This window comes from Bos mutus, chromosome 9 (assembly GCF_027580195.1).
Source record: "Bos mutus isolate GX-2022 chromosome 9, NWIPB_WYAK_1.1, whole genome shotgun sequence".
NCBI classification, from domain to species: domain Eukaryota; kingdom Metazoa; phylum Chordata; class Mammalia; order Artiodactyla; family Bovidae; genus Bos; species Bos mutus.
In genome coordinates this window covers 69,721,530-69,735,875 of record NC_091625.1, presented here as the reverse complement: position 1 = coordinate 69,735,875, position 14,346 = coordinate 69,721,530, and the positions used below count along the sequence as shown (strand labels likewise).

The following is a 14,346-nucleotide window of genomic DNA, read 5'->3' as shown; positions in this document are numbered from 1 at the left end:
GAGGTAAGGATAAATATTTAATGTGTACATTATAACTAAAAGAACCTAATCAATACCTGCAGCAGAAAGCAATTAGAAGATTAACCAATCCTGTTTATATGTACGGGGATAGATATATATATGTGTATATATATATTTTTAATTTCCAGGTCTATTTTTGCTTTTATGTATTTTATCTTAGTTAAAATACTTAATTTCCAAAAATATGTAAAAATGTTTCAGAATTTCTTAGATTTGAGCCTGATTGAGATATCACTCACTCCCTGGGCTGCCAGGATTGACTGAACTGATTTGGCTGGCATGCTCCCTTATATCATTTCCAAAGCTGTGATTACCCAAAAAAGACGCACTTTTTTAGATAGGACTGGGCTCCATCAAGGGTGTTAATTCCCACCTAGACCTTCTAAAAAGGACTGTCAGATCTCTTCACAGGAGACTTTAGGGTAGTCAGATTTCACATTTCATTTGACTTTCATTGTATGATACCCCTTAACCATTTTTCCTTAGTGACATCTGTAATGAAGGCATTTGAATGTACTTAAGCAAGTAGATAATAGATAGAAGCCTAGTTCATGAATCTGTGACTTATTTCTTCATTATCTGAATCTTAGTGCAGTATATGTAGTACCTATTTAACAAATAACCATTCATTGTTCACTTTTAACTGCTAACATTCTTTCTGAAATGCTTCTTAAACTTTTTGTGTGTCAGCACTCATTTGCCAGAAACTATGATATCGGTAGGAATAAAGATAGTATATTTGTTCAGTCGCTCAGTCACGTCCAACTCTTTGTGACCCAATAGACGACAGCCCGCCAGGCTTCCCTATCCTTTACCATCTCCCAGAGCTTGCTCAAACTCTTGCATAAAATTAAACTTTTATTAAAAAAAAAAAAAAAGCAGATTACCTTTCTGGAATTTATTTTCATTTTTTCTATTTAATGGAACTTGAAATTTTAGGTTCCTGCAGCAGAGTCTTAGAAATAAGAGTTTACAAATGAATGACTATAAGATCGCCCTGCTATGTAATGCATACTCTACAAATTCAGAATGTTTTACGTTACCTATGGGAGCTCTGGTGGAGACTATTTATGGAAATGGAATTATGAGGATACCACTTCCTGGAACGAGCTGTTTGGCTTCAGGATCTATTACGCCCTTACCAATGAACCTCCTGGATTCACTGACGGTTCATGCCAAAATGAGGTATATTCTTTTTATTTGTTTGGTTTTATGTCAGGGAATTGATATCAGTATAGTAAAGACATGATTTCACGATTAGTTGTGTATATTTTATGGTCAGATATATTTTAAAAAACCTTTAGGTTTATTCTATAACAAAAATGGTATTGTTTATTATGGGAATTCTAGAATATACATATAAGCCCAAAGAAAATGAAAATAATTGCTATAATCCCTCCTTGAAAAATAAGCATTGTAAAATTACATTTGTATATATGTATTCTGAGTCCTTTTTCTATGTGTATATATATGAATTTATAGGGGTTTTTTTTTTGTTTTTTTTCAAAATGTGCTCTTAACTACAGTACTATTTATGGCCACCTTTTTCTCATTGTTGTTCTGTTGCTAAGTTGTATCTAACTCTATTAAACACCTGTTTATTTTCATTTTTTAATTAAACATCTTAGGGCTAGTGCTTTTCAGAACCATCTGTTTTAATTGCTACATAGAGGTCTTTTTTTAGGTCTATATTGCATATTGTTGGATACTGAAATTATTTGCAGTGTCTTAGTGTTATAAAAATGGCTGTGAAGATTATCTTTTTGGCTGTCTTTGCACCTATCCATAATCCCATTTTTATTAAATAACTTGCTAGAAGTAGAATTACTGCGTCCAGGGATACAAAACCTGTAATACCTTTCTTGTATTGACTATATATATAGGGGTGCTTTTAGAATTGACATTTATGGTTTCTAAAAGACAGAAAAGGCCCCAAGTGCCCACGGGAGCTAAGCTGATGATTAAGTGAGTGGTGCCTGGTGCTGCATGCAGGCAAGTCAGGTAACCGTGTGCCAGGAAGCTTGTGTATAGAGAGGGATTGTGAATGACTGGAGTGTGTGGGGCTCAGCTCACAGTACTGCCACGTGGGCTAATTTCCATTATGTAAAACTGCATACTAATGTAGTTAGTTCTTCTAAATGTTTTTTGAAAAGGGCTAGAAATCCAGATTTTTATTTCTAGACTTTCAACCATTAAATATTGACTCAAGCTTCAAACACTGCATAGGTCAAAGAGAATGTGTGTGTGGGCCTCCAGGTGGGGAGAGCATTGGTTAGAAAAGCCACTCTGTTTTTCAGACGGTAAATGTTGTGCTAGAATCATACATGCATTTTACTGGCATATGGATGGAGTTGAATATACCCCTGTTAATACTTTATATTAATAGGTAATCCTGTTAGTTAATATTTGGATTTTGCAGCTATTTGTTAAGTGGTTCTGTAACAAAAATTAATTTCTTAAATGGTTTTAGTTACATATTTGGAAAAGGAAAACAGCCTAAAACCATTCAAGCATAGTATTTTTTTAAAAGATTTATTTTTTAATTGAAGGATAATTGCTTTACAGAATTTTGTTGTTTTCTGTAAAATATCAACATGAATCAGCCATTGGTATACATATGTCACCTCTGTCTTGAAACTCCCTCCCATTTCCCTCCCCATCCCACGCCTCTGGGTTGATACAGAGTCCCTGTTTGAATTCCCCGAGTCATACAGCAAATTCTCATTGGCTGTCTCTTTTACATATGGTGATGTAAGTTTCCATGTTACTCTCTCCATACATCTCACTCTCTCCTTCCCCTGCCCTGTGTCCATAAGTCTATTCTCTATGTCTCTTTCTCCATTGCCACCCTGCCAATAAACTCATCAGTACCATCTTTCTAGATTCCATATATATACACTACGATGTTTATCTTTCTCTTTCTGACTTACTTCACTCTGCATAATAGGTTCTAGGTTCATCTACCTCATTAGAACTGACCCAAATGTGTTCCTTTTTATGGATGAGGAATATTCCATTGTATATATGTATCACAGCTTCTTTATTCCATTCTTATGAGTTGTACCCAAATTTTGCTGTTTTGGGAGCAGAGAGACCCTGATGCAGGTTGAAAGCAACGTGGAAACCAGAAGCAGCCTCAGGTTGTACAGTGTCACTACCATATGTCCTGCATAACCTAAATGACAAAAAAAGCTGATTCATCTCAGCTAGAAGTTCACATTTATACCAAGTTCCCTATAAGTAGAACAATCCCTGTATTTATGTTAAAAATCTGGATTTTTATTTTGTTTTATTTTATGTTGTTGTTTCTCCTCAGCCTTATCCACAGCATTGCTACCAGAGTGATAAAACTTGCTCACGCAAAGTCCAGTGTGGCCTTGGCTCCAGCCCTAGTGGAAACTTACAGCCGTTTATTGGTCTATATGGAAATAGAATCTTTGGGCATCAAAGGATTTATCAGTAAGACAGGACTTTCTGGTGTTTTATAACCATTAACCTTTTTCTTCATTCAACATACACTTTACTAGTTTCTAGGAATGTAGAAGTGTGCAGAAGTCACTCTCATCGTAGAGATCACCTGCTAAAGAGAAAAATGACAAAAAATATATATAACTGAAATATAAAATAAATCTTACAGAGAAAAATAGAGCAAAAAAGAGGGATAAGACCCTCACAGAGGATCCAGGGAATGGGATACATTTTTTAAAAGTTGTGGTTAAAAAGTGGGGGTGGGGCTGGGCCATGCAGTTGCACTGGGTGCTTGGGATGCAGTAAACAGGACAGGACAGACCTGTCTGTAATCATAAAACCCATGATTCCATGTGGCTGGCTTGCTGACAGCAGTAAGTTCCAAGTCTCACTGGCAATACGGAAGGCATGTTACTCCACTGCATTGCAATTCAGTGCAATTCAGTGTAATAACAATTTAATTGCATTACAATTCAATTCCTGCATTACAATGTCTGTTAGTTATTACGAAGTTCTAAATAATAAACACTTTCTAATATGAAAGTGTTTTTCTGATTTGTGGTAATTCTAATTTTTTACCAATGTGGTATCATTTTAACCATTTTAACCATTTAATCATATTCTTTCCAGATAATTGAAAGTCAAATTAAGCTTTCTTAGCAGAAAGGATGGGTTATGATATAATTTGTATGTTAAAAAATGATCCTCATGCTTTGAAAGGTTGGGAACATTAACTTTATTAAAATAATTTAAATGATAACTAAAAATAAATGAAGACATGAGGAAGGCTAGAGTAATTTTTTCCCATTTCCTGGCTCTTTACTTTCACAGATGAACTTGTCTATCATTTTTCAAATTCCAAAGAAAAATGCAAACTTGGTGTTACAATAAGAATCTGAATTTTCTTCCTTACAAAGTGAAAGTGAAAGTCGCTCAGTTGTGTCCAACTCTTCGTAACCCCATGGACTATACAGTCCATGGAATTCTCCAGGCCAGAAGTGGGTAGCTGTTCCCTTCTCCAAGGGTCTTCCCTTCTCTAGGGGATCAAACCCAGGTCTCCTGCATTGCAGGTGGATTCTTTACCAGCTGAGCCACCAAGGAAGTCCTCTTCCTTATAATTACAGTACAAATTATGGAGAAAATTAGGGAAATATATGTGTGTGTCTATGTGTTTGCATGTGTGTGTGTTCATGATCAAAATCTTTGCATAGATTTTACTTGATGTGACTTTTCTTTAAGTATCTTTTAATTCATAGCTTTCACTGATTAGTGTCTTAAATTTTCTTCTTCTTCAAGGTCAGCTTCTGCCAACTGTTTTTAAGTCTCATGCCTGGGGTATCTTGCATACGCTTCTTGAGATGTTCAGCTACCGGATGCACCACATTCAGCCCCATTACAGAGTTCAGCTCCTAAGTCATCTTCATACTTTGGCTGCAGTTGCACAGACAAACCAGAACCAGCTCCATCTCTGGTGAGCTCACTGGAGACTGTCTTTCCTTGGATTTGTTAGAAAATTTGTTGGAGATGGTGAACATAGTCCATTACCTTATAATATTCACTGTTATAAAATTCCTCTGCTTATGGAGTGTTTTATTTCCAGTATAGAGAAAGTAGAGTTCAACTTCTTAAATAGAAACCTACTAAGATAGTTGAATCCTTGCCTGGAGATTTTTGGACTGAGAACAAGTACTTCCACGACCTTTGACGTTGTGTTTTAACTTAGTGCTTATTTAGTTTATGGTTAAAGTATCATGTCATTTTGATTTTGCTCTAATTAAAAATATATTCCAAATTTTAAAGATGTCATTTTTGAAATGCTGTGTATCCAGGTGACATCTTTTTTTTAGTCCTTAAAGCTACATGCTATCTTTTTCAAATGGGTAAAAATGTCAGATGATTTTTGCTATTAAACTTGACACCTCACATTTTTAAAACCAAGTTAAGCAAAGCTTGTTTTCACACAAAAGAGTTTGTTTTTAATTGAAGAAGAGAAATTTATAGTTTGCATGTAACCTAGAATTGCATTTAATTCTAGAGTTCTGAGTTTATGTGCAGCTTAACTTTTTCATGATTGTGTTTGTTCTCCCACTTGGCAGTGTTGAGAGCACTGCACTCAGGCTTATAACAGCACTAGGTAGCTCAGAAGTACAGCCGCAGTTTACACGCTTCCTCAGTGATCCCAAGACGGTGCTCTCAGCGGAATCCGAAGAACTGAACCGTGCCTTGATACTGACCTTAGCTAGAGCAACTCACGTAACAGGTACAGTGACCATGCAGCCACCAGCAACAGAAACAGATGTGTCAGAGGGTACTGTGTCTCCTGACTACTGGGCTGGGGGTCGGGGGGTAACATATTGAAAAGATTCTTCTCACTTGTATCCAAAAAAACCAGTTGTTTGTTTATCTTTACCATTTCAGTCATTAAAGCAAGTTCTTCTGTATTACCATTTTAATTTGGTTGAACGTCAGTTTTTAGTCATCTGACATGGTTTTAAAGTCATGGTTCCTGAGCTTTTTGGTCTCAGGACCACTTTATACTCAAAAATAATAATAATGATTAAAATTCCCAAACATTTTCTGTTTATATGGATTATATCCATGATATTTGCTTTGTTAGGTACTAAAGTAGGACTTTTTAAGATATGACTCATTTTAAAATAACAATAAAAAGCCTATTGCATGTAAACATAAATAATGTAATTTTTGGTGTAAAGGAACATAGCTGAATTTAATGTCTGGTGTAAAGGAACATAGCTGAATTCTCTTACATTTCACCTATTATAGATGTTATTTTAGAAGAAGTAAAAAAAAAACCACTATGGTTTCACATAGATATGAGGATGAGAAGGGAACCTTTTAAATAGCTTTTCCAGCTAATTATGAATCTGCTTTAATGTCACACAAAATTGAAAAATTGGTCGTTTCTTAAATGTTCGTTGCAATGTAGAATCCAAAGTCCTATCAGGGAACTCTGTACTCAGTCACATTATAATCCACTGATCTATTTAGTGGATTTTGTGTTCATGCATATTTTAACTTTATGGATTGGTTTTTTGGAAAACATTGATTTACTGGATTACGTAGGTAGATGTTATAAATGTTGACACATTTCATTATACAGTATCAGAAAATTATATTTTTTAACCTTGCTACAAATTTCATTAGGAAAAAAGTCTTTAAGTTTTAGAAAGCTGTTAGGCTTGTGGTAGTAGAAACATGTTTTCCAAAATTCAGATGTTCGCTTGAGAGGTCAAATTTTATCATTGGTGAAAGATACAGTTATTTGTTCTTCTTAAAGTTAGAGGCTCCCTTTATTAATTTTCAAGAAAAATATCTGCCTAATGCCCAAATCTTAAAAACTATGTGTTCTTTCAAGTAAAATTGGGATTCCATGAAAAAAAGAGCTAATTTGACCCAATATTCAATCACAAAGTATTTTTCCTCAAGAGTAGCTGGAACACCTTATGCATACTTCCGTTTTATCACACAAGATGTTACAAACAGATATACTTAAGGGCTGAGATATAATCTTTTTTACAGTTTTATCAGAGAGTCTTAAGTGAAACTGGCGTTTTTTCCCTGCTAAGAGTGTGTTGTGGTGAAGATTACAATGGCTATGAGTATAACTTGGTACCACTGTTTGATTTGTTCCAACGGCCAGCAGTGTTACCCCACCGTTGCTTTGCACCATCAGTGCACATTTCAACATGGTGAAAAGGCCAATGGTATCGTAGTATTATTATTATTATTATTATTTTAATAGTGTTGACCTCATCAAATCCTTGAAAGATATTGGGGACCCACAAAGTCTGCAGACCACACTTTGAGAATGGCTATTTTAGAGAAATAGTTACTGAATTTAGCAACCTCAAATACATTTGTGTATACTGTCTTATTTTACATAAATAAACCTCCTTGATTTAGAGGATTATAGACTATAGGTGTTTCGATCGCCAGAAAAGATATCTGCTGTACTCGAACACTTCTGTTTCGTTGGCTCAGTAAAGTGATAACACCTCACTCTCAGGAGTGAAGTAAACGAGCAGCCGTGGTGGGCCTGTACCACTGTTATGTCACTGATGTTCTGTAATCTTAAAAAGAGAAAAAGGTACCAAATGTCTTTTGTATTTTTTTCACTAGTTATCTTCATTATTTACTGATGTGATTACTAGTTAAGTGGTGAATGCTCTGCAGTGAAATTCTCTGACTGTAGAAACTTGTGACTTTTTATCATCTATGAATTATGGACATGATCTTTTATATCTGGGTTACATTTATTTGTTTGTGTTAGATTTTTTCACAGGCTCTGATTCAATTCAGGGAACTTGGTGTAAAGACATACTTCAGACCATCATGAGTTTTACACCTCACAATTGGGCTTCACATACTCTTAGTTGTTTTCCAGGCCCACTACAGGTAATTTTGTTTTGAATTATATATTGAATGTACGGTATATGAAATCAGTCTTCCCATTTACTGTGTTATTCTGGAGAGTTTTGATGGCATCCAAAGAATATTAGCTTTTATTTCTCTTTTTTGTAAATCTTTGCTATTACTCCCAAAATCTCTTGAGTTGTTCCTTGTCCTATTAAAGGAGCGGATGTGTCTCTAAAACTGTAATTGTTACGGCTTCATCTTTTTAGTTAACAGTTTTAGAATCTTGTGAGATGCAACACATGACCTAAACAATTCTTCCTCTCTCACCGAACAGTAATGGGGAGAAACACAATGTAATGGGGCTTCACAGAATACACACGTGTACATTTGACAGATTTTTCTTTTTAATCACATGGAGAGAAAAGCTATAAACTTGGCTATTATAATATGGAGAAAGGAAAACCTCATCTGTCTTCTACTTTTCAGAGAAAATTTTAAGCATAGTAAACATCTGTTTTCTATAACTTCTAATAGGACTGGAACAGTAGGTCTCAAACCTATCAGAATCGCCTGGAGAGGTGGTTTAGCTAGACTCCTAGACTCCAGTTGCAGAGCTTCTGATTCATTAGGTCTGAGATGGGGCCCAAGAATTCACATTTCTTACAGGTCTGAGGTCATGCTAATACTGATGGTCTGGGGACCATGCTCTGAGAGCCACCTGGCTAGTGCAATGGGTTTTCCTCATAGGGATATTAAAATACGTAATGGAAGAGTACATACATTCTTTTTCTTTTTCTCTTTTTTCAAAGATGAGCAGAAGTATCAACAGATGACTGAAGAAAGTTTGAATTCAGGTTTGCTTGGAATTTCTGTTTAGAAAATCTAGGAGAGGAATCTTACAGATAATCCAATCAAAGCCTTTGTATTTTCCCAATATAGAAATTTAGGCCCTGATTACTGAGTTACTTGAGGGCACATGGAATTTATTAGTGTTAGAGTCAAGCCTGAAACTGGTTTCTTGATTCTGCAGCTAGTGCCCTTTTTACTATAGCCATTGAAATAAACTTATGATCTTCCTTGTAGGCATTCTTTAAACAAAATAATGTACCTCAAGAGAGTCGTTTTAATCTGAAAAAAAATGTGGAGGAGGAGTATAGGAAGTGGAAGTCAATGACCAACGAAAATGACATCATCACCCACTTTTCTGCACAACGTTCTCCTCCTCTCTTCCTTTGTCTGCTCTGGAAAATGCTCCTGGAAACAGATCACATTAATCAGATTGGCTATAGGTAAGTCGAAAACCTAGATCTGCATTCCATTTGTCAGTCCATCGTACTATACAGCAGTGTAATTTATTTTTTACTCTCTGCTTTCCAGAGTACTGGAGAGAATTGGAGCCAGGGCCTTAGTAGTCCATGTGAGAACTTTTGCAGATTTCCTGGTATATGAGTTCTCTACGTCAGCTGGAGGTCAGCAACTCAACAAATGCATTGAAATTCTTAATGATATGGTATGGAAGTACAACATTGTTACACTGGACAGATTAATTCTCTGCCTGGTAAGAATACATTTACTTAAAAACAGGTCTAAGCAGTCTCATTCTCTTTGGATCAGTGTTAATGACTAATGGATCATGTGCTGATCTGCCGTATGTTGTTCCTAGTAAAGTTAAAGTTGCTCAGTCGTGTCTGACTCTTTGCGACTATACAGTCCATGGAATTCTCCAGGCCATGATACTGGAATGGGTAGCCTTTCCCTTCCCCAGGGGATCTTTCCCAACCTAGGGATCGAACCCAGGTCTCCTGCATTGCAGGCAGATTCTTTACTGTCTGAGCCACCAGGGAAGCCCAAGAATACTCAAGTAGGTAGCCTATTCCTTCTCCAGGGGATCTTCCTGACCCAGAAATCAAACTGGGGTCTCCTGCATTGCATGTGGTTCTTTACCAGCTGAGCTACCAGGGAAGCCCCATATTGTTTTTAAAGATTTAATGAATTTATACTGTAAATCATACATTGCTATCAATTCCCTAAGGAATTAAAGATTCCCCAATTTCTTTATTCATCCATTCAGTAAGCATGTATTGAATATCTACTATGTTGTATGTACAGAAGGTATAGAAGTAAGTAAGACAGATGTGGTCCTGGCTTTGTGATGCTCTGAAATGATTCTCAAAAGCTCCTAGAAGAGGCAGGAAGTAGTAAAAAAAGAAAAGTCATTTAAGTTTTTTTTCAGAGTGCTAATAATCATTTATGTATACTTTGTTAGCCATAATATATAAGAAACTGAATGCTTCTTATAGTCACCCAGTTTTCCTCAAGTGTTTTTTTTTCTCTTGACTTTGATGTCTATTTCAGGCCAAATTTTAAGAAAAATCACTGAATCAGGCTGGAAACTGCTACATGTTTTAATACTATAGTAGTGATATTTGACTCTAGTACTCTTGCCTGGCAAATCCCATGGATGGAGCAGCCTGGTGGGCTGCAGTCCATGGGATCGAGAAGAGTCAGACACGACTGAGCGGCTTCACTTTGACTTTTCACTTTCATGCGTTGGAGAAGGAAATGGCAACCCACTCCAGTGTTCTTGCCTGGAGAATCCCAGGGACAGGGGAGCCTGGTGGGCTGCCGTCTATGCGGTCGCACAGAGTCGAACACGACTGAAGCGACTTAGCAGCAGCAGCAGCAGCAGTGATGTTTAAAGGGTGTAAGTGCTTAACATTCACCTCTCAGCTCTACAGCATAGATATAAAGATGGTCACAGTCTAGTAAGGGAAATAAGATAAGTCTATGAATCAGTAAATAGTAAGTTAGAGGTGTAGGGAAAGTATTACCAGGCAGCACTGAAAGATCACATCTGCTTAGGTGATGGGTCTTCAAGAGAGGGCTAAATTTCAAAAAATAAAAATGGACATTCCAGGTGAGAGCCCAAACTAGGCAAAAAGGTGTCAGGCATGTTTGGGGAATGCTGAACAATTATTTTGGGATGGATTATACAATAAAGTTCTAATTGTGAGATTTTACTGTTTTCAAATTTAGGCTCTCTGGAGCCTTGCTTTTGCATAGGTTGGTCATTTTCATTTAATTGTTCTGTTTTTTTTCCAAAGGCCATGCGTAGCCACGAAGGGAATGAAGCCCAAGTTTGTTATTTCATAATTCAGTTGCTGTTACTCAAGCCAAATGATTTTAGAAATCGAGTAAGTGACTTTGTGAAGGAAAATTCCCCAGAACACTGGCTACAGAATGACTGGCACACCAAGCACATGAATTATCACAAGGTACTAATTAAAATTAGTGCTTCACTTCATCCTTTTAAGGCCAAACTTTAGGTCTTTGGCTAATTGACTTGGCCGTTTTCTCTGCAGGTCTGTTCTTATCTGTCTGGTCTGTGTAGAAGTGACTTAGCTGCCTAAACTTTCTTAAGGTTCTAGAGTCTCTCTAATATTAAGAACAAATTGAAACTACAGTTTTAATAGGTGTGGGTACTTACAATAGAAAATGAAGAGTTAAATCCAGTCCTTTCATATGTAAATCTCTTTTGGTATATCTTTAGGAGAATAGAAATTTTTGTTAAGGACTCTAGATTTCATTGCATTACCGGAGCAAACATAGTTCTATGTTCTTTGAAAAATGGCAGGTTTATTTAGCTCTTTTTTTTTTTTTTTAAGAAAATTTAAAAAAGATGCCCTAAACATTTACCATTTCCTCACTTCCACAGAAATACCCGGAGAAGCTCTATTTTGAGGGCCTGGCGGAGCAGGTTGATCCTCCTGTGCCGATACAGTCTCCATATCTGCCCATCTATTTTGGAAATGTGTGTCTCCGATTCCTCCCAGTGTTTGATATAGTAATCCACAGGTTTTTAGAGTTGCTCCCGGTATCCAAATCACTGGAGACTCTACTAGATCACCTGGGAGGCTTATATAAATTTCATGGTGAGCTTTTTCAAATTTTAATTCCATCTAAGCTCTCTATAGACAGAAGTAGGCTGAACATGATCATATGGATAATAATCGTTATAAAGGTTTTATTTTAATAATTTTTAATAAAAGCATTTTCAGGAGAAGTGCTATGTGATGATACCTTGATATATAAAATAGACAACATAAAAATATTAATAAGTAAATTATAGCAAAAATAAATAATATGCAAGAGATGCCTTATTTTATATATTGTGTGATTAATTATCAAATCAGTACAGAAAGAGAGAAGTATTAGTTCAGAACAGATGGATATTACTGTGAACTAAATGGATCTTGGCAAGCTTCTTGGATGGGTAGGGTTTGAACTATAATGTATGTGATTTTTATAAACAGAAAGGAGAAGAGAGCAAAATAGGCAGGAGAAATCCTTTGGAAAAATCATGGAGGTATTAAAAACAAGGCATTTTTTAAAAACAATTGCCTCATTGGGCTAAATTGTACCTGGCGACTCATCACTGTAAATGCCAGGTTGAGAAGTTCTGGTTTTATAATCTACAGATAATGGAGAATTAACTAGAAGTTCTTGAGTAAAGTCATGGTATGGAAAGCGTTATTTTAGAAAGGTGAGTCCAGTTCTAGTAGCAGCGTGTCTTGGAAGGAGGAAGCCATTTCAAAGACTTGTGTCAGTTAGCATCTAAACAAGTATGCTGCTGCTGCTGCTAAGTCGCTTTCAGTTGTGTCCGACTCTGTGCGACCCCATAGACGGCAGCCCACCAGGCTCCCCTGTCCCTGGGATTCTCCAGGCAAGAACACTGGAATGGGTTGCCATTTCCCTCTCCAATGCATGAAAGTGAAAAGTGAAAGTGAAGTTGCTCAGTCGTGTCTGACTCCTAGCGACCCCATGGACTGCAGCCCACCAGGCCCCTCCATCCATGGGAGGCAAGAGTACTGGAGTGGGGTGCCATTGCCTTCTCCGGAATCAAGTGTGGTGACACTGAAAATGAGAAGGAAGGGAGAGAGAGTCAAGAGTAGGAATTGAGCTTGGTTGACCAATTACGGGGAGAATATCGAAAGAAAGAAATCAAGGACAACTCTCAAGTTTTGAGCCTGGTGACTGAGAACAGTGAAGTCAGTGACAGAACATGGAAGTCCTGGAGCAGCCATGGACTATACCCACTCTAGGGGGATAGAGAGTATTTTATCTGGCGGGGTGGTGGAGGGGGTGGGGAGGCAGTTCTTCTTAGTCCTTGACCTAAGATATCTCTTTTATCTAAGATATCTCCCTTCATAGCAGAAGTCTGAATTGCATTTTAGCACTGCAGAGTAGATATGAAGTTCAAGGGAGCTTTCCTTTAAAAATACTCTTCTTTTTGGATTGGGTAATATATGCACCTGATGCAGTGAAAGTGGTCAGTCCCACCCCTGTCCTCTAGCTTATTCTTGTAGCTCCTCCTTTCTTCCCTGTAGGCAGTCACTGTTACCAGTTTCTTATGTATCCTACCTTAAATATTCTGGGGTTTGTAGTTTATTTTTTTCACAAATATAATATACACACTATTTTTATTAACCTTTATAAGGTTTTACAGTTGATTATTTAGTATCAGATCATACAAAGCTGCTTCATACATGCCATGATTAACTTAACCAGTCCCCTGTTTTCATCATGTAGGCTGTTCTAATCTTTTGCTAGTATAAACAGGCTGCAGCTACATTGCTTACACATGGCATCATTTTTGCAGGAAAAATTTCCAGGAGTGGAATTGCTGCATCTAAATGTGATGCTTATCCTTCAGTAGAAGCTGTGTATGTTGTTAGAAGCCTTCTGCCTTGTCCTAAAATAAAAATAGCCATTGTATGCAATTGCCTAACACGGGTAATAGTTTTATAATCTTCTGAGCTATTTTTTGGCAATCTTGAGAATAGATCAGTTTTTCACAGTTGTCAGTAACCAGGTAAACATTGTAGTGATGTTTTCTTCTTGGCAGATCGTCCAGTGACTTATTTGTATAATACTCTGCATTATTATGAAATGCACCTGAGAAATCGCGAAAGTCTCAAACGAAAACTTGTCCATGCAATCATTGGGTCGCTCAAGGATAACCGACCACAGGGCTGGTGTCTAAGTGACACTTACCTTAAAAATGCTATGAATGCACGAGAAGACAATCCCTGGGTCCCAGACGACTCTTACTACTGCAAATTGATTGGCAGACTGGTAGATAATATCCTTTTCATTGTGATTTTCCAGACTCTACAGAAATAACTATATGTTGATTTGTGTGAACATATATTGTCATTTTAAATATTCCAAAGTTTTTATATATTCTAAGACTTCAGTTTTTTAGAACATTTTATTTTTTAATTTTTACTTCTGTAAAGGTTTTGAAGTCTTAAATCAGCAGCATAATGCCAGATAGGCAGAAATTTACTCCATTAAAACTTTTATTTAAAAAAAACAAAACCTTAGAGAAGAGATTTGTTTCAAAGAAAAACATTCCTAAATAAATACACTATGTATTATAGTACATGCATTTGTTCTATGGAGAACATAGAACTTTGT

General features: G+C 36.7%; 1 protein-coding gene across 2 annotated transcripts in view; it reads left to right on the top strand.

The window, feature by feature from the left end:
* The window catches only part of MED23 (mediator complex subunit 23), a 44,958-nt gene that overhangs the window by 20,543 nt on the left and 10,069 nt on the right, over positions 1-14,346 (top strand). For both annotated transcript variants that reach the window (XM_005907295.3, XM_005907296.2), the window contains 10 exons: positions 961-1,206; positions 3,338-3,480; positions 4,786-4,960; positions 5,586-5,749; positions 7,781-7,905; positions 8,950-9,155; positions 9,244-9,424; positions 10,971-11,141; positions 11,582-11,798; positions 13,772-14,008. In XM_005907295.3, coding sequence (XP_005907357.1) covers positions 961-1,206; positions 3,338-3,480; positions 4,786-4,960; positions 5,586-5,749; positions 7,781-7,905; positions 8,950-9,155; positions 9,244-9,424; positions 10,971-11,141; positions 11,582-11,798; positions 13,772-14,008 — 1,865 coding nt within the window. The remainder of the gene's footprint in view (positions 1-960; positions 1,207-3,337; positions 3,481-4,785; positions 4,961-5,585; positions 5,750-7,780; positions 7,906-8,949; positions 9,156-9,243; positions 9,425-10,970; positions 11,142-11,581; positions 11,799-13,771; positions 14,009-14,346) is intronic.